This window comes from Cenococcum geophilum (assembly GCF_001692895.1).
Source record: "Cenococcum geophilum 1.58 unplaced genomic scaffold K441scaffold_10, whole genome shotgun sequence".
In the NCBI taxonomy this organism is placed as follows: domain Eukaryota; kingdom Fungi; phylum Ascomycota; class Dothideomycetes; order Gloniales; family Gloniaceae; genus Cenococcum; species Cenococcum geophilum.
Window position 1 is genome coordinate 3068721 of NW_027137568.1, and position 19727 is coordinate 3088447.

Here is a 19727-nt window from a genome sequence, read left to right on the forward strand (position 1 = left end):
TTCTTCCTTATTTATTAAGTAGATAATAATATTATTAAGATATACTATAACAAATTTATCTAAGTATTCTCTTAATATATTGTTAATACGCTTCTAAAACGTTACTAGTGCGTTTATAAGCCTAAATTATATAACTAGTAGTTTATATAGTCCTTCCTTTAACCTAAAAGCTGCCTTCNATTNNTNNCCTTCCTTAATTCTAATNTAATAGTACGCCNATCTNAGATCTATCTTTATAAAGATTTATGCGTTACTAATCCTATCTTAGATTTCGCTAATTAAGGGTAAAGGATACCTATCCTTCCTAGTAATGCTGTTTAACTATCTATAGTTAATATATAGCCTTAGTTTTCTATTCTTCTTTAGTATAAATAGTACTAGATAACCTACTAATAACTATAATAGTCTAATATACCCTTTTCGAAGATTTGCCTAGACAAACTCCTTAAGTGCCTATAACTTTTTTTTCCGTTAACTTATAAGTTAAGTAGAACCTTAAACTTATTCCTAATTCTAGCTCTATCTTATAGTCCTATACTATATAATCTAATAGCTTTTTACTTTCTAGTAACTATAGCTTCTTACTATACTTATAGTATCTCTTTAGTATATAGCTTAATCCCTAATTAGTCTCCTTATATATCGCTCTAACTTAGTACTATACTAACTTAGTTTATTATTATATTTTANGNCNTTANNTATCTNTAATATTAACCTAANNNNTAANCTAATTAATCTTTAGATTATATTNNTNTAACTAAGGCATTNCTANTACTNCCTTATTATTCCCTAATNGTAATATATTAAAANATATCTTAACTTATCTCCCTTTAATGGTTATCTAAATTAGTCCTATTTTAAGATTAATAATGCCTCCTCTATAGGCTATTAGATCTCCTAAAATTATTACTAATAGATAAGGGTGCTCTTTTTGCCTATATAGTAGCCCCATCCTTTTAACTGCTATTAGTAAGATATGGTTTTATATTACTTTACTATCTACTAACGCTTTAAACTATTAATCTTACTAATTAACTCGTAAATTTAGGTATTATTCTTAAATTCCTTTAAGGGTCTAAGGCTTTACTACTAGCTCCCTTTAGTTCTATAGGCCTTTACTTTTCCCAACTATTAGCTACTTAATCCTATTATACTTAGCTTATTCTTTAGCTAATACCTAATTCGCTTTTTGTCTTTAATATACTATAGATAGGTGTTCTCTAAATATTCTTACCATTATTATCCATCTAAGTATTTTTCCGTAAGGAATCTTTTTAGTTAAAGTATTAAATCTCCTTCCTCTTAAACTTCTACTAGATGCTAACTATATATATACTTAGTATTTCTATACTATTATTTATCTATTATCTAGTATATCCTTATAGAGTATTTCTAATTCTTTTCCTTTAGATTCTTATATATTTTGCATATATTATCCACGTATATAATCTATAATAGTATATAGTATACTAGGTGCTTTAAGTTAACTCTTAGCTTATTTTTATCCTTAAGTTTAAACCTTTATTATACTAATCTAAATATTACGGCTTTATTTATAGGTACTAAGATACATCTCTTGCTTCTCTAGTCCTCTAATCGTTTCTTTAGATCCTTTAATATTATAATTAAGGCTCCCTTAATATAATTTATCGCTTTTTCTATAATTAGGTGGTTTTAGATAACTTTTTTATCTAACTACATATAAAAGTCTTCCCACTTATTATTATATTACTGCCTATACTACTTTTAGTACAGCTATTAGAGTATATACGGTCTATCCGTAAAGAAGTATCTTCTTATTATTACGTTGTAACAGCCTTTTATATGTCATTCTTTAAACCTAGTAAGAATCCCTAAATCCTCTTTATTTTCTAGTTTAGTAAGCTACTTAGCTCTTAGTATACCTATTCTTAGCCTATTAGTAATTCTTTATATAGGTGCTCTATCCCTTATACGACCTAATATGCTAGATCTTATATCTAGTTTCTTTTCTTATTATTTACGTCTTATAATTAGATCTTTAAAGTTCTCTTACTTCTTAATCGCCATATTAACTTTTTAATCTTTAGGTTAAACACTATATTTACCTAGTAAGTTTTTTAGGTTTATATATCTATCTCCTAGTCTAACTACTATTTATACTATAGATTCTCTAATCTATAAAAAAGCTCCTTACCTCTTACTTATAGGTGTCCTAATTTATACTCTAAATTCTTAATCCCTTAGATTCTTTAATCCTAAGCTTACTTTTAACTTAAGTTTAGCTCTAGCCTTAGTCTAACTAAACTTACTTAGTATTCTTATCTCTTCTTAAGAGTCTTAAATCTTAAGAGTTTTATCTTAAGAGTTTTATACCTTTAGGAAACTTTATTTTAAGCTTATTTATATATTGCTAAACTAAGCTATTGCTCTATCCTATTAGTTTTCGTCTATTATAGGTCTTTAAGTATACCTTATCTCGTCTTAAGAATCTTAGTTATCTCTTATCTCATCTTAAGAATCTTAAGCCTTTAGCCTTTTACCTTTATTAAGTAGTAAGCTAGTACTAGCAGTTATCTACTTGCTTAATTATCTCTAGATATTACTCCTTCCGTCTTATAAAGTAATAGATGCCGTATCTAATAGTGTTATAATACCCGTTACTAAACCTTGCTCTATAGCGGTCTTAGTCTCTACTTTTATTATATTATTAAGGTTTAGATACCCCTAGTTAGTTCCTTTACTATCCTTATCGCTATTAATTAATAAGTACTTTAACTCTATTATTATTATTGCTAATCTTTATTTATATATTACTATAATATCTTAATTTAGCTTATAGCGTTAATTTTATTTTTTATCTAACTCTTTAGTTTCTCTAAGTCCTTTTAACTTTAGCTCTTATAGCTAATAGCTTATACTATACTTAGCGTCTTTATAAATTTAGTATACGTTATTATAATAAAACGCAAAACTTTTAATTAAATATTCTTTTATTCCTTATAGCATACTATTATCCCTCTATATATTTATATTATATACTACTAGTCTAGTTCTCTTTACTACATAATAACTCTAACTACTTTTATAGTCTTTAGCGAAATAACCCTATTTTCCGTAATTTATATAAGCTCTATCTTTAAACTATTGCTTTTATTATAGAGTCCGCTTAAATATCTTCTACTATTAAGATTCTTAGTTTAGCCTATACTCCCTAGTCCTATAATTACTTAATCCTTAACCTTTAGGTTTTTATAGTTTCTTACTCTATTTCTTATAGGTTTCTTTAGTACCGCTTAGGTCTATTAGCTCTACGCTATACTATATTTTCTAATTTAGCTTAGGTTATTGCGTACTTTACGTCTTATATAACTATAGAACTCTATCCTAACCTCTTTTAGTCTATTCCCTTTAGTAAATCCTATTATTAATCTTTATCGCTTAATTTATTAGTTCCCTTAGGGTATCTGTATCTTCTATTAGAATAATTACGTCCTAGACTTTAGCCTTAAGTCCTTATTTATACTATACCATAAACACCCTATTATTTTACTTAACTTATATTGCTAATATTTAAAACTATATTATATACTTAATTGCTAAGGTTTACTATATAATGTCTTAGAGTTTTCTTTTCGCTATAGTTATTACCTCTAGGTCTCTAAATATTTATATAAGTTGTTCTATAAATCTGTCCTAGCTTAAAAATATAAACCATACTTCCTAGTTTATAGTTATTATTCTATTTACCTATATTTCTATAAAGTAAGGCTTAAACTATTTAAGTACCCTTTTTATTAAGAATAGTCCTGTATACGCTATTTAATCTATAGGTATTACTAGCTTTACTCCTTCCTATACTACCTTAAAGTGCATTTATATAAGGAATCCTTTAAGCTTTAATCTCTTTTCTAAAAATCTTTTAATTAATGGTAACTTAACCTTTACTATGCCTATCCCGTTAATCTTATTTTTAAGTACTATATTATTTTCTATTAACTAGTTAACTATTTCCTATAATTATCCTACTGTTATAGGTTATTGCGAGTTAATATCTACTATACTGGTATCACCCCTTAACCTTAAAGTAGTTGCCGCCATTAATGGCGTTATAGTAGCTGCTTTTAGTAGTATGTTATTTAACTTCCTATATTTAATACCGTAACTATAGTAGTAATTATATAACGGAACCTTATAGTAGTAACTACGGTAGGTTTTATTAATAGGCTAGATATATAATAATACCTGGTAGAGTAGTTGCCTAATAGATTAACTCTAATTATATTTTAAGAATTACTACAAGGAAGGAACTATCTAGGTAGGAACTAAGGGTCCTTAAATACATAACCGTACTCCTATAAAATCCTTCTTATACGTAATGTACGTGTTATATATAAGTACGTAAGTTCCTTTTATTCCTCTTATTTAATATATAGCATATTATATAACCTTAGTTACTATTCCTCGTTATATAGTTCTACGGGTTCTATCCTAAACCGTGCCTATATTAACTAACTAGCTTCCTCTAACTCTTCTCCAAGTAGTCGTAGCATCGTACTTAAAGCGTTTGTAATAACTCTGTCCCTTATATATCCTAGTATACTAGATCTTATATCTAGTTTCTTTTCTTACTATATAAGGATTCTTGCTTTAAACTCATCTATAGTTTCTTATTATTTACGTCTTATAACTAGATTCTTAAAGTTCTCTTACTTCTTAATCACTATATTAACTTTTTAATCTTTAGGTTAAACACTACGTTCGTCTAGTAAGTCTTTTAGGTCTATATATCTATCTCCCAATCTAACTACTGTTTATACTATAGATTCCCTAATCTATAGCGAAGTCTCTCACTTCTTTCTTATAGGTGTCCTTATTTATACTCCAAATTCTTAACCCCTTAGATTCTTTAATCCTAAGCTTACTTCTTTCTTAAGCTATACTCTAGCCTTAGTCTAACTAGGCTTTACTAGTATCCTTATCTTATCTTAAGAGTCCTAAATCTCACTTATCTCGTCTTAAAAGTCTTATACTTTTAGGAAACTTTGTCCTAAGCTTATTTGTATATTACTAAACTAAGCTATTGCTTAACTCTATCGGTTATCGTCCGTTATAGGTCCTTAAGCTTACCTCATCTCGTCTTAAGAATCTTAGTCGTCTCGCATCTCGTCTTAAGAATCTTAAGCCTTTAGCCTTTTACCTTTATTAAGTGGTAAGCTAGCACTAGCAGTCGTCTGCTTGCTTAATTGTCTTTAGATATTACTCCTTTTATCTTATAAAGCAATAGATACTGTATCTAACGGTGTTATAATACCCGTTACTAAACCTTACTCTATAGCGGTCTTAGTCTCTACTTCTATTACGTTATTAAGGTTTAGATACCCCTAGTTAGTTCCTTTACTATCCTTATTACTATTAATTAATAAGTACTTCAACTCTATTATTATCGTTACTAATCTTTATCTGTATATTACTATAATATTTTAATTTAGCTTATAGAGTCGATCTTATTCTTTATCTAACTCTTTAGTTCCTTTAAGTCCTCTTAACTCTAGCTCTTGTAGCTAATAGCTTATACCGTACTTAGCGTCTTTATAAATTTAGTATATGTTGTTATAACAAAACACAAAACTTCTAATTAAATATTCTTTTGTTCCTTATAGCATACTATTATCCCTTTATACGTATATATTATATACTACTAGTTTAGTTCCCTTTACTATATAATAACTCTAACTACTTCTATAGTCTCTAGTAAAATAATCCTATTTTTTATAATTTATATAAGCTCTATCTTTAAACTATTGCTTTTATTATAGAGTTCGCTTAAATATCTTCTGCTGCTAAAATCCTTAGTTTAGCCTATGCTCCCTAGTCCTATAATTACTTAATCCTTAACCTTTAGGTTTCTATAGTTTCTTACTCTATCTCTTATAGGTTTCTTTAGTACTACTTAGATCTATTAGCTCTGCGCTATACTATATTTTCTAATTTAGCTTAGGTTATTATATACTCTATATTTTATATAACTATAGAACTCTATCCTAGCCCTTCTTAACCTATTCCCTTTAGTAGATCCTATTATTAATCTTTATTACTTAATCTATTAGTTCCCTTAGGGTATCCGCATCTTCTATTAGGATAATTACGTCCTAGACTTTGCCTTAAGTCCCTATTTATACTATGCTATAAGCGCCCTATTATTTTACTTAACTTATATTACTAGCGTTTAGAACTACGTTATATACTTAATTGCTAAAGTTCGTTATATAATATTTTAGAGTTTTCTTTCCGCTATAGTTATTACCTCTAGGTCTCCAAATATTTATATAAGTCGCTCTGCAAATCTATTTTAGCTTAAGAATATAAACCGTACCTCTTGGTTGGTGGTTATTATGCCGTTTACTTATATCTCTATAAGGTAAGGCTTAAACTATTTAAGTACTCTTCCTATTAAGAACAGTCCTGCGTAAGCTATTTAATCTATAGATATTACTAGCTTTGCTCCCTCCTATACTACCTTAAAGTGCATTTATATAAGGAATCCTTTAAGCTTTAATCTTTCTCTTAAGTACCTTTTAATTAATAGTAACTTAACCTTTACTACACCTATTCTGTTAATCCTATTTTCTAATATTACATTATTTTCTATTAACTGGTTAACTATCTCTTATAGTTATCTAACCGTTATAGATTGCTATAAGTTAGTGTCTGCTATACTAATATTATTACCTAATCTTAAAGTAGTTGCCGCCGTTAATAGCGTTATAGTGGCTGCTTTTAGTGGCATGTTATTCAACTTATTAAAACTATAACTATGGTAGTGATTATATAATAGAGCCTTATAGCAGGAACTACGGTAGACTTATTAATAGGCTAGGTATATAGGTATTATAAGTAAGTTAATAACGTAATAATAACTAGTACACTTCTTCTTACGTGACCTTAAAATACATTTATATAAGAAATTCGATATTATTAACGCCTAAAACTAGAGCTCTTACTGCACCTGGCCCAAAAAGACCAAAACCAACCAAAAGAACCCTGAAAAACACCTAGAGAATCCCCCTAAGATGCATGCATCGCAGGGGAGGCATACGTTAAACGACGGTGGCTCGCACTCGCGCGCGACCGCTAGAACTATACCTAGCAATGGCCCTCCATAATAAAGATAGGCGAATACCACACCATAAAGCGGAAATACCTCTATTAAGAAGGCATCTAACAAAATATAAAGCCTATTAGATGCGTCTAGTATCTAGAATTATAGGGGAGTAACCGTTAGCTATAACGAACTAATATAACTAGCAGAATAGCTCCGCTAGTCTAGTGAACCTTAGGCGCCCCTTTAGTAAACCCTTAATTAAATCCTCTAACGGTTAAGCAAAATTAAAAATAAGTATAACCCCCCCTTACTGGCGAACCGCACCTGGGCCGCCGTAGCTGCGCTTTTATAGCATAGGGAACCTACCCCCCTTAAGTTAATAACTGGGTATATAATTATAATATAACTAAATATAGAATAAGCAGAGGGGCTTAGGGGATAATTAGAAATAGAAGTCCTTATAAAGATACGCAAAAAGGTCCACAACGCTATTATAGTCCAACACCTTAAAAGCGGAGATATTAAAGTCACCTTAAAGGACCAACAGGTAAAGGAACGAGCCGTAAGGGTAAGGAATAGGCTAAAAGAACGTATTAGCATAAAAGTACTCCGTAAGGATTACTTAGTTAAAGTCCTAGCGATTCCTATAAGCCTTAGGGTAGAAAAGGGACACTAGGCGGACAATATAGCAATTATATAGAAGATAGTAAGATAAATAGAACGCCTTATACCAGGACTTAAAATCACCTAAATTTAATAGCTTTAATAGGAAAATGCAAACTAAGTATATAATAAAAACAATAAGAGAATATAAGGGTCGCTAGAGACTTGCTAGGAAGACGCCAGACAAATATATAGCTCCCTTATTGTCAGCACATATATACCAGGAATGCAAAAACTCCTTATCTAAAAAGGAATAATTATAAATGGCCTTATATATAACATAAGGCTCTATAACTACAGACTACGCCTAAAATAATGCTATCGCTATATATAATAGGGACATACCTAATCTATATACGCAGTATAGGTGTACTGCGGCCACTGTACAGGCCCCTATAATATAAGACATTACTTAAATTAAGACTAAATAAAATGTGTAAACTGCCACTAAAGCATATATAAGGCATAGGAGAGAGAAGACTGCATTAAATATAGGAGATAGAAGGTAAGGGCTTAACAGCTATAGGAATAACTGCACGCTAGGTTATATAAATGGAAATAATAGGTAATAAGCTAGGGGGATATAGGTGCCTTTCTAGCGTTTCCTACCTTTAATACTAGAGGGCTAGGCTAGCTATCCCAAGCCTTAATAGGCCAGAAGCGACGCCGCGCAATATTATTAGACTAAGTAGGGATATAAGGGTTATAGAGGACATAAGGGAGAGGACGCCCCGTAGGAAGACCCCTATAGATAGCGATAGTAGGCTTAAAACTAGGATAATTAAGAATTAGACTTAATGCGGTAAATATAATATTCGTAGCCGACCTATAAAGGGTATATAGCCGACTAGTAAGAACAGGGGAAGAACTAGTAATAATAATAGATTTAGATATAAAAGCGCTAATAGGAACATAAGATACGGAAATAGAAAGCTCTATATAAAATAAGTAGTAACTAGGGTATAGACATAAGAGATAGAAGCTTTAAATATCCTAGAGAAAGTAGAAATAGAAGAAGCGAGGAATAAAGAAGAGTTAAAGGACCCTCGCCGGGGGTCCGCCACCTATCCATTATACAGTATAACTGCGGTAATATAAACTACTGCCTTATAAGGCCCTTACTAAACAGTCTAGACCTAGAGAAATACTATATCCTTACTATACAAGAGCCGTATTATAATACCTTTATATAATTAATATACTGCCCCTAAGAATTCTAGCTCCTATATAAACCAAAAGCAGCTATATATATGTACTTTATAATTAGCAAAACTATTAGCCTGTCCTTATAGTTATAGTAGGCAGTTAACCTAGATATTACAGTTATAATAATCTAAATATATAGGGGACTAGTATAAATTATTAATGTATATAACCCTAGGGTTAAAGGGGTCCTATAAATAGAGAATATTATATTAGTAATAAGCTTACTAGAAACCAAAGGTATAGAGTCTATCTTACTAGGAGATATAAACCTCTATTACCCGTAGTAGGGGGGTATCTATATTACTGCAGATTAATAGTTAGAGTGCCTATTAAGAGCTATAGATATCTAGGGCCTTAAGCTAGCTACCCCCCTAAAAGTAATTATATGGCAATAAGGCACCGCCAGAAGTATAATTAACCTCATATTTATAGACGAAGGCCTATACTAGAGACTTAAAAGGTATAACCCTAAAGAAGAATGGGCACTTACCCTAGACTATATCCCTATCTAGATATAGCTAGACCTAGATACCAAAGCGTAATTAAATAGAAAAAGATACGTAATAAGGAAGCTTAAGATAAATAGTTTCCTTAATATAGTTAAATAATAACTTTAAGACCTAAAAGAAATCCACCTAATACCAAATAAGTAAGGCTTATTAGCTACCCCTAAGGAAATTAACTAAAGACTAGAAAGGATTTAGGCAGTGATTAAAAATAGGCTAAAAGAGTACTGCCCGATCTTAAAACTGGGCCCCTACGCGCAATACGTATAGTCTATATAATGCGTAGTTCTAGTTACTAGTTAATAACGAGCAAAAAGGAAATATATAAGTAGCTATAACCCTAAAGATAAGAGACGATATAAAGATATAAGAAACTAGCTGAAGAATACCCTAAAAAAAGAAGTAAGGAATAACTAGAGATGGTTTATAAACAAGTATACTTTTAACCTAAGCCTCCCCTATAATAAGGGCCTTTAGGCTATAGCAAAATAGGTAAAGAAAAAGGTAGGGCGCTTAGTAGAAGACCTATACCTACCACCCCTATAAAGAGTAGGAGAATTATAGGCTATAAACAATAATAATAAGAAGGTAAAGATCCTTATAGAAAGGTTCTTCCCCTAACTAGCTTTAGTAGACCTTAGTAATATTACGGGTAAAACACCGGTAACTTGCCTGCGGGTTAACAGCAACATAATAATAGAGGAAATAGCTAGAACTATTAGCCGCCTTTTAAATAATATAGCACTAGGACTAGATGGGATTCTAAATAAGGCCCTAAAAACCTATAGGCTACTTATAGCACCTTGGCTTATAGATATAGCTAGAGTATACTTTACTATAGGCTACTACCCGCGACTTAGAAGATCTATAATAATAGTTGTCCTATAAAAAGAAGGTAAAGCAGATTACTTAATCCTAGGAAGCTACCGCCCTATTGCCTTAGAAAACACCCTTAGTAAGATCTTAGAAAGGGTAATAGCGGAACGTATAGCAGATATAGTAGAGGAATACGCCCTACTACCATAAAGCTAAATAGGGGCAAGAAAGAACCGCTTAACACTATTAGCACTTACGCTACTTGCTACTACCATTAAATCTATATAGGCGATACAAAAGGACTTTATAGTATTAATGCTTAGCTTAGATATTAGTGGTGCCTATAATAATATACCCTATAAGCGTCTCTTATATATTCTTAGGGTAAAGGGCTTTTTAGAATAGATTATATAATTTGTCTAAGGGTTTATAGGCTAGAAAGAAATATTACTAGTCTTTAGCGGATACCAGAGCCCCCCTATCGCAGTTACAACAGGAATACTATAAGGATTACCCCTCTTACCTATACTCTTCCTTTTCTTTATAAGTAATCTACTTAACTCCTTTAAGGAAGGGGCGACTTAGAGGATAGGCTTTGTTAATAATATAAACCTAATTATATACGGGCTAATAGCTATAAAGAATTGTAGAACACTAGAGAAAGCCTATAACACTTATATAGAATAGGCAAAACGTTATAGAGTCTAATTCTTACCAGAGAAATACTAGCTAATCTATTTTATAAGAAAACGCAACTAATCTACAGATCTCTAGTATATAATTCGTATCTAAGGCTTTAGGGGTTAACTAGTTTAGGGCCTAAGGGTATTAGAAGTATAGGTAAATAGTAAGCTCTAGTGGAGCGTATATACGGCATAAGCGGCCCATAAAGGCTAAGTATAGTTTATCGCTTTATCTAGGATTGTTAATTCTATATAGGGTCTATGCTTCTAGAGGTTACGCCTACTATATATAGCAGTCGTCCGGCTAACCATAACATATAGATCTAGTGTTTAGGCCATTAAAGAAACTAAGAAGGGCCCCCCTAAATTACTCCTTAAACTACTTTAAAAGGTCTAAACAGCCTGCCTTTAGAGTATTACAGGCGGGTATAAGTAAACGGCTACAGCACTGCTTAAGAAGGAATCTAATATTCCCCCCCTATAGTTATATATTAAAGCCGCTGTAATATAAAGAACGTAAAATAAACACAACTTTAATATTATAAAGTATATTAAGACACGCCTAAGTAAACTATAGAGGGACCCTAGGGTGCCCCATAGAAGAATAAACTAACAACCCTAAAGTAGGGAAGAGATATTAGAGAAATAGGTAAAGAAAGTAGAAGAAGAATAGTGCCGCTTTAGGGCCTAGACCTATATAGAGGAGGAAGGGAGACGCGTAAGAGGTTAGTAAAGATAATAGTAAGATAGAGAAAGGAGCTAAAGTAGAACATATAAGAACGCTAGGAAACCATCTACCGTAATATAATACTGGTTAGACTAACGCTGGAGAGGTAAATAGGAGTTAAAGGTATAGAGGCTAACTTAGGTAAGACGAACCCAAGCTATAGTATAGTTAACGCTATAGGGGGTAAATACCTAAGAGCTCTAAGAAGGCCTAATAAAGGCAGAAAATATAATAGCAACACTCTTAAGAATAGGAATAATAGGACTAAAAGATTAGCTTTACTAGGTAGGTGTCCTAGTAAGTAGCCTAAGATGCGAATGTGGCTAGCTAAGACAGACACCAAAACACGTAATACTGCTATACCCCCTACGCACTAATTAAGAAATAATGCTCTTAGTAGCTGGTATAGAGAACTATAATATACTACTCTTAATATAAAAAGGCCTTAAGGCGGTCACCTAGTGGCTTATTAGTTAAAATATACTAAATTAGTTCCGGGTTGCAAGGGAAATAGTAATAAAAGGCAAGGGGGCAAGTAGTAGGTGCCCCCTAGTAACTCTATAGTAGTAGAGTAAAAGTTTATAATACTAGCGCGTCCATAGGCTTATTACGGCAGTAGTAGTTCCCAAAGAGGTTAAATAGTAAGGTAGTAGAGCACTATAGGCAACTCGCAGGCGCTAAATAGGCAAGTCCTAAAAGGCGGGGAGATGGATTACGGGGTTTTCTCATTTTTCTTAAATAGAGTTTTCTCCCTATATATAAATAAGGAGTAGTCCGCGTGGGCCTAATAGGGATCCGAATCGGACGTTAAGCAATGAATTATTATTATTAATAATAACTAGTAGAGTAGTTACCTAATAGATTAACTCTAATTATATTCTAAGAATTACTATAAGGAAGGAACTATCTAGGTAGAGACTAAGGGTCCTTAAATACATAACCGTATTCCTATAAAATTCTCCTTATACGTAATATATATGTTATACGTATTATATATAGGCGTATACTATGTATACTGCGTATACTATATATAACATTAACAACCCGCCTACCATTCCTCGTTATATAGTTCTACGGGTTCCATCCTAGACTGTACCTATATTAACCAACTAGCTTCTTCCGACTCTTCTCTAAGTAGTTATAATATCGTACTTAAAGCGTTCGTAACAGTATTAATAAAAAAGGATTACTAAAGAACGAGTCACTTAAGGGGGACCTAAGAAGAGCAGTTACTAAGCTATTTAGATCTATTTCCTTCTCTATTAGAAAAGAATCTATTCTTTTATCGCCAAGTTCCTATAAACCTTATTTTACTAGTTTCTACTCTTTAAAACGGATCTTCTTACGAACCTTCTTAAGACGGATTAACCGAGTGGACGCCGTAAGATGAGACTTAAGGGCCCGTTACTAAGCATTAGCAGCCTCCCGTTCTGTATTATGGAAACGGCGTAACTCCGCTAGAGTAATAAACAGCTTATTATCTAGCCGCGTAGCAGTAAATTAAATATAAGACCCTAAGATAAATTAATTAGGGAACTAGATAACTATTAAGAGTAATAGGTCGCGTATATTTAGCATTAAAGACAGAGTAAACGTTATAGGATAAATAAATATTCGCTTTAGTATACTTTAAATAAGAGGACGGTTATTATAAAGATAGACTTGCTAACGCAATACAGACTAACCCCTTTTTTAAATAATAAGAATATAAAGATGGTATAATCTCACTAAGAGATAATATCGCAGCGATAGTACGAACACGACGAGCAGTTAAAGATAAAGAAATTGCTTTAGGTATAATAAGTAAGGATATTAACTAAATTAATTAGACAGATATTATACCTCTAGTAAATAACTTAGAGATATTAGGAATCTTTAAGGACAAAGATAGAGAGGAGGGAGATAGTATTATAGACGCTTTAAATATAATATTATAACTACTTAGAGAAGAGTTAAAAGAAGCTAGTTAGTTAATATAAGCATAGTCTAGGATAGAGCCGATAGAACTATATAATGAGGAATAGTAACTAAGGTTATATAATATAATCTATATAATCCGTTATAAAGTAAATAGAGTATACGTTTATTACGTATAAGAAGGATTTTATAGAGTACGGTTGTATATTTAAGGACCCTTAATCCCTACCTAGATAGTTCCTTCCTTATAGTAATTCTTAGAATACAATTAGAGTTAATCTATTAGGCAACCACTCCACCAGTTATTATTACGTTGTTAACTTTAATTTACATTACTTATACACCTAGCCTATTAACAAGCCTATCGTAGTTCTTGCTACAAGGTTCCGTTATAATTACACTATAATTATAATAGATATTTAAGGATAAAGTAACCTTATAAAACGTCTACTTCTATTCCTAGATATAAAAAACGTAGGGGTATAACGTAAGCAATAACTAAGTAGTGTAAGTTATAGCTAAGTAGGATTAAGTTCGTCCTAATAAAACCTAAGTAAACCTAAAAAGGCCTAAGTAGGCCTAAGTAAATATAAAGTGTGTCTAAGCGAGGTATATAGTGCCTAACTTTAGCCCTAAGCAAGCGTTCCCTTAAAGTTAGGGGCCTAGAAATAGCCCCTTAAAATTAAAAGTATCTAGTTTTAGGACCGTAAGTTTAGCAATACTTACCTTTTATCTAATTTTTACTAAAGCTATATAGATATATAAATAGGACAACGGTAGCGGGACACCCCCTAATTGATACACGGACACCCCCCAATTGATACGCGGACACCCCCCACTGATTGAGTTTAGGTCCTCCCTAATTAAGTTAGAACATCACGTGAATTTAAGTTGTTTGCATCTGCATCAGTGCGCGACGGTCGCGAGCCCGTACCCAAAATATTATGACCGTAACACCTCGATTGCGCGGTACTCTGTAAGGGGCCGCATGAACTTATTTGAGTGCTGCTGCCTCTGCTTGATGTCTACGAACTGCCTGTGAGTATGCCCGCACTCGCGCCTGCGCCCGCGCCTACACCCGCACCCGCGCCCGCGCCCGCGACCATACCCACGCGTAGTATACCCGGTATTCTGTTTGAATGCTGATGGTTCATAACAAGTCGATGTATTAACGCAAACAGAGCCAGCCGGGCGGCCGCGGAGGCGCTTAATAGTTAGAGGCTGGGGTAGGTAAATGCGAGGATAATTTTGATTTTCGCGATGCCGATGCAAACAACTTAAATTCACGTGATATTCTAACTTAATTAGGGAGGACCTAAACTCAATCAGTGGGGGGTGTCCGCGTATCAATTGGGGGGTGTCCGTGTATCAATTAGGGGGTGTCCCGCTACCGCTGTCCTATAAATATTACACTTTTAACTAATAGTAGTCCGTATTTTAGCTAATAGAGAGATTCTTATTAATTTAACCTATAACCTTTAAGAGAACTAAGGGAGCTAATAAAATCTATATATTCTGGGAAATTAGCCTTATCCGCCCTACGGACTCTTCGGCTCCGCCTCAGAGTCCTACGTAGCTTAACGGGCCACGTAGCTTAATGGGCCTGCTTAGCCGAAATCTAATACACCACTTTTTATTAGCAATCCACATACTATAATCATGTCTAATAAATATAAAACTGAAGAGAAGCGCGTCTAAGATGCAATTAATTACAAAAATCGACATCCTAGGTTATTACTTAAGATATATGCTAATGAATTCGACGCGCTATATAAACATGTTATAGCGCGTTATAAGGGCGTGCAAAGCAAGATGCAGAGGCCAGGAAGTAATAAGAAGCTTAATTCTATATAGGAGTAGATGCTTCTAGCATATATTAAGCGCATAAATCATATAGGAACTTATACCTTAATCTATTAGGTCCACGCTGCCGCTAAGCGCATCCTTATCCTCTACGCCCAACCTAGCACCAAGCCCGCCTCTCTTAAACGCGACTAGACTAAGAACTTTATTAAACAATATAAAGAAATACTCTATAAGGTTAGATAAAAACCTATAGAGGTAAAACAAGCTGCTTTAAACAATTTAAATAAGATAGCAAAGTGGTATATGTTATATAAGGACATTAAGGCAAAATACGGCATACTTCTATACGATAAATACAACTTTAACAAGTCTAGGTTTCGCATTAGGATAGGTAGCGCGCAGTGGATTATAACGCGAGTTTTAGATAATAAAAGATTGCACTTAGCAAGTAAGACAAACCGCGATTTTACTTTAGTGTTAGAGGCTATATCTAGTAATAGTGTTACGCTTAATCCGGCGGTTATTATTAAAGGTGCCTAAATTATGCACTAATACCTTAATAATATAGATATACCAGATGGGTATATACTAGGTGCATAAAAAAGAGGCTACTTAAACGACGATCTCGCGTTTAAATAGATTTAGCACTTTAATAAGCAGAGCGCACGTCAACAGATAGGCGCGCATTAACTGCTATTACTTAACGGCTACGGATCGTACCTTACGATGGAGCTAGCTTAATATTATAAAGAAAGGAACATTTATCTTTTAGCACTTCTGGCCTATACAAGCCACTTTCTACAACCTCTTAATGTGGTGTTATTCCAGCTGTATAAGCACCACCATTAATATACTATTAAGATGGCCGTCTAAACGGGCTGTATAAACTTTAATATCATTAAGTTCCTATACGCTCTATACTATATTTAGGTCGCTATATTTAAACCCATATCTATTAAATCGGCATAGGAGAAAGCTAGCCTTATTCTATATAATCCTAAGCTTATTTTAACCAAGTTATAATACTAAACTGCTATTATACGCCTATCTATACCCCTACCTATTGTTACGGCTCGTATAAATGCCTTTAAACCAAAGCTTATAGAATGCTATATTACGAAGATACTAAGCTAAGGAGCAGAAGAAGGTCGAGGAAAGGATACGTCTATATATACGAGCCAAGTCTCCAAGCAAGCCCCTAACTAGGCTGCATATAGACGTCGCATAGGGCGGTGCCCTAGCGCCGTTACATCACCCCCCTCTTCCAAAAAAGCCTGCCCTTAGGCTTTAGCCCCTCGTAGAGAAGAAAGAGAAAAGAAAAAAAATCTTACATCTAGCGCTTAATCGCGATGCTAGTTAATATAGGACTTACAGCAGTCCTATAGCTCCTACTGCTGCGAGGTATATTACTATACCTAGTTAATATAGGGCAGGCAGCCGTCCTATAGCTCCTGCTACAGCGAGGGGTCTATTGCTAGGAGCCCTCCGTTAGTCATCATTCCTCCTCCCTCCTCCTAAAACTCCGGTACCTCCTAGCTATACTCTCCCCCCTTTTATTATAGCGCGCCCCAAGCCATAAAAAAAGCCCCCCTAGTCCCCCTCTTAGAAAAGTAGGCGTAAAGGTTTAATAAGGGTGGGAGGGTTAGGGAGTTACTCGCATGCATATCGGCATAAGTTCTTATTTGTTTAGTAGCAGTACAGTACTAGCAACGGGTCGTTCGGGTAGCAGTATAATACTAGTAATAGGGTCGTATTCTAGGGAGTAAAGCTCTACCTAGTTATATTTAGGTCATAGGCGTATTAGCATAACAGGTTATTAGGGTATAGTTCCGCAAGTATATTAGTATAGTATCTTATCAGTGGTAGTTCGCAGGCGTATTGGCGCGGTAACTTATTAGGATTATAGTAGTACGGTGCTAGTAACGGGCCGTATTTTAGGGAGTAAAGCTCTACCTTATATATAGGTGTTACCGTAGGCAAAGTAGTAAAAGTCGGTTGGCTGCAGGCAGAGCAGCAAGGGTTAGCTAGCTACTAATAAAGTAGTAAGGGTTAGTCGGCTGTAGGTAGAGCAGCAAGGGTCTATTATAATAGTAGGCATATTAGCGCTATTATTTAGTTAGGTTTGCATTTAAATTATATTTAGGTATTATTTAAATCGCATTTAGGTCGCAGGCGGATTATAGGCGTAATAGCACAATCGGTCTGTCGGTTAGACTATAGGCGTAGCAGCACAGTTATTATTAGGTTATAATAGCAGGTATATTAGCGCTATTATTATCTAGTTAGTTAGCTATAGGTAAAGTAGCAAGGTATTATCTAGTTAGGTAGTAGTACGGTACTAGCGTTAGGTAGTAATAGTAGGTCGAACATTTAAAGCTTAATCTATTAGTTAGCTAGTAAATCGCAGGCATATTAGTATAATTAGTCGGTCGGGTATATATTTAAATTATATTTAGGTTGCATTTAAATCGCATTTGGATCGCAGGCGTATTAGCGTAATTATTTAATTAGTTAGCTGTAGGCAGAGCAGTAAGGTATCAGTTCTTATAGCAGTATAGTGCTAGTATTAGGTAGTAATAGTAGGTTAAGTATAGAGCTTATCTATTAATAGGTCGTAGTTCCATAGGCGTATTAGCGCGAAGCTTATTAATTTAGGTAGTAGTATAGTGCTAGCAGTGGGGTCATATTTTAAGGGGCAAAGCTCTCCCTTATATACAGTTATTACTATAGGCAGAGCAGTAAAAGTCGGTTATAGACTATAGGTAGAGTAGTAATAGTCTATTATAGTGCTATAAGCAAGGCAGTAGAAGATAGTTTGCCGTAGGCAGAGCAGCGGAGGTTAAATTAGTATTAGCTATAGGTAGAGCAGCTAGAGTTAATTATAGTACTGCGAGCAAGGTAGTAAGGTATTAGTTAGCTATAGGCGAAGTAGTAGATATTAATAGTAATGCTATAAATAGAGTAGTAGAAGGTTAATTAGGTTACTACAGGTAGAGTAATAGGTGGTTTATTATAATAGCAGTACAGTATAAGCATTAAGTGGTAATAGTCGGTTAAATATTTAAAGCTCGGTCTATTAGCTAGTTAATAGATCGTAGGCATAATAACACAATTATTAGTTAATAGATTGTAGGCGTAACGGCGCAATCGTTGTCGTAGTAATATATAATAGTAGTTATATCGGCATAATTATCTCATTTGTAGATCACGGGCGTATCAGCGCGATCGTTTAGTTATTAGACTATAGGCGTAGAGGTACAGTCATTGTTAGGTTAGCGTAGGGCATATAGCCGTCCTACTGCTGCAAGGGGTATATATCGCTAGGAGCCCTCCGTAGTTATTATTCCTCCTAGAACTTTAGGACCTCCTTAGCTCTACTACCCCCTCCTTTAATATAGCGCGCCCTAAGCTATAGAAAAAAGAAATATAGCTCGCATGCGTATTAGCACAAGCTCTTATCTATTTAGTAGTAATACTATACTAGCATCCAATAGTAGATAGCAGGCGTATCGGCGCTATTATTAGTTAATTAATCGCAGGTATAACGGCACAATTAGTTAATTGGTTTGCATTTAAATCGCGTTTAAATCACATTTAGATCACAGGTATAACGGCGCAATTATTATCTAGTTCGTCCAAATTAATTTTATTGTTAAAGCTTACACAGCTTAGTATTAACCTCATTATTAGAGTGTATAAATACTTAAGGTAAAGCTTATATAACTCAGTATTAACTATAGTCGTTCCTTAGTATACATAGCTTAGTGTCAGTTAAAAAGGATTACCATAGGTAGAGAAGAAGATGATTAAATCGGTCAGGGAGGCAGTCAATCGTCAACAAACTCATACGGTCGTTATCAAAGTTGTAGTTTGTATCGCAGGTATATCGGCACAATGGTTGGTTAGGTTCGCATTTAAATTGTGTTTAGGTCGCATTCAAATCGCATTCGGATCGCAGGCGTAACGGCACAATCCGTCTGTCAGTTTCTTAAGGTCTACTATTAATTAGTAGGTAGTTCAAGACGTTGTTAGTTATTTAAAGGTACGCTATAGAGTTAACAGGCGTATTCAAATACTTAGATTTAATTAAGGATATCGCTATAAGTAACAGATATCTAGGATTAATTAAGAACTTATAGGAATACTATTATAACTTAGCATATCAAATCATTATTAGAGGTATTAAAAGAGGTATTAAGAGGGTACGTGTTAATATTTTAATTCTTATTAGAGGGTTAAAGGTATTAAAAAAAGAGTGCGCTTTAATATTTGAGCATAGTCGTATAAGGGTAAGCTATTATATAGCGTTCAATTTAATA

General features: G+C 33.6%; 1 protein-coding gene across 1 annotated transcript; it reads left to right on the forward strand.

The window, feature by feature from the left end:
* Positions 1 to 15651: 15651 nt before the first annotated feature.
* Positions 15652 to 15948, forward strand: K441DRAFT_548477 (uncharacterized protein; the record flags this gene model as incomplete). The annotated part of the gene is made up of 1 exon (XM_067642962.1): positions 15652 to 15948. A coding segment is annotated over one exon (297 nt), but the record flags the coding sequence as incomplete, so codon positions are not given.
* Positions 15949 to 19727: the final 3779 nt, after the last annotated feature.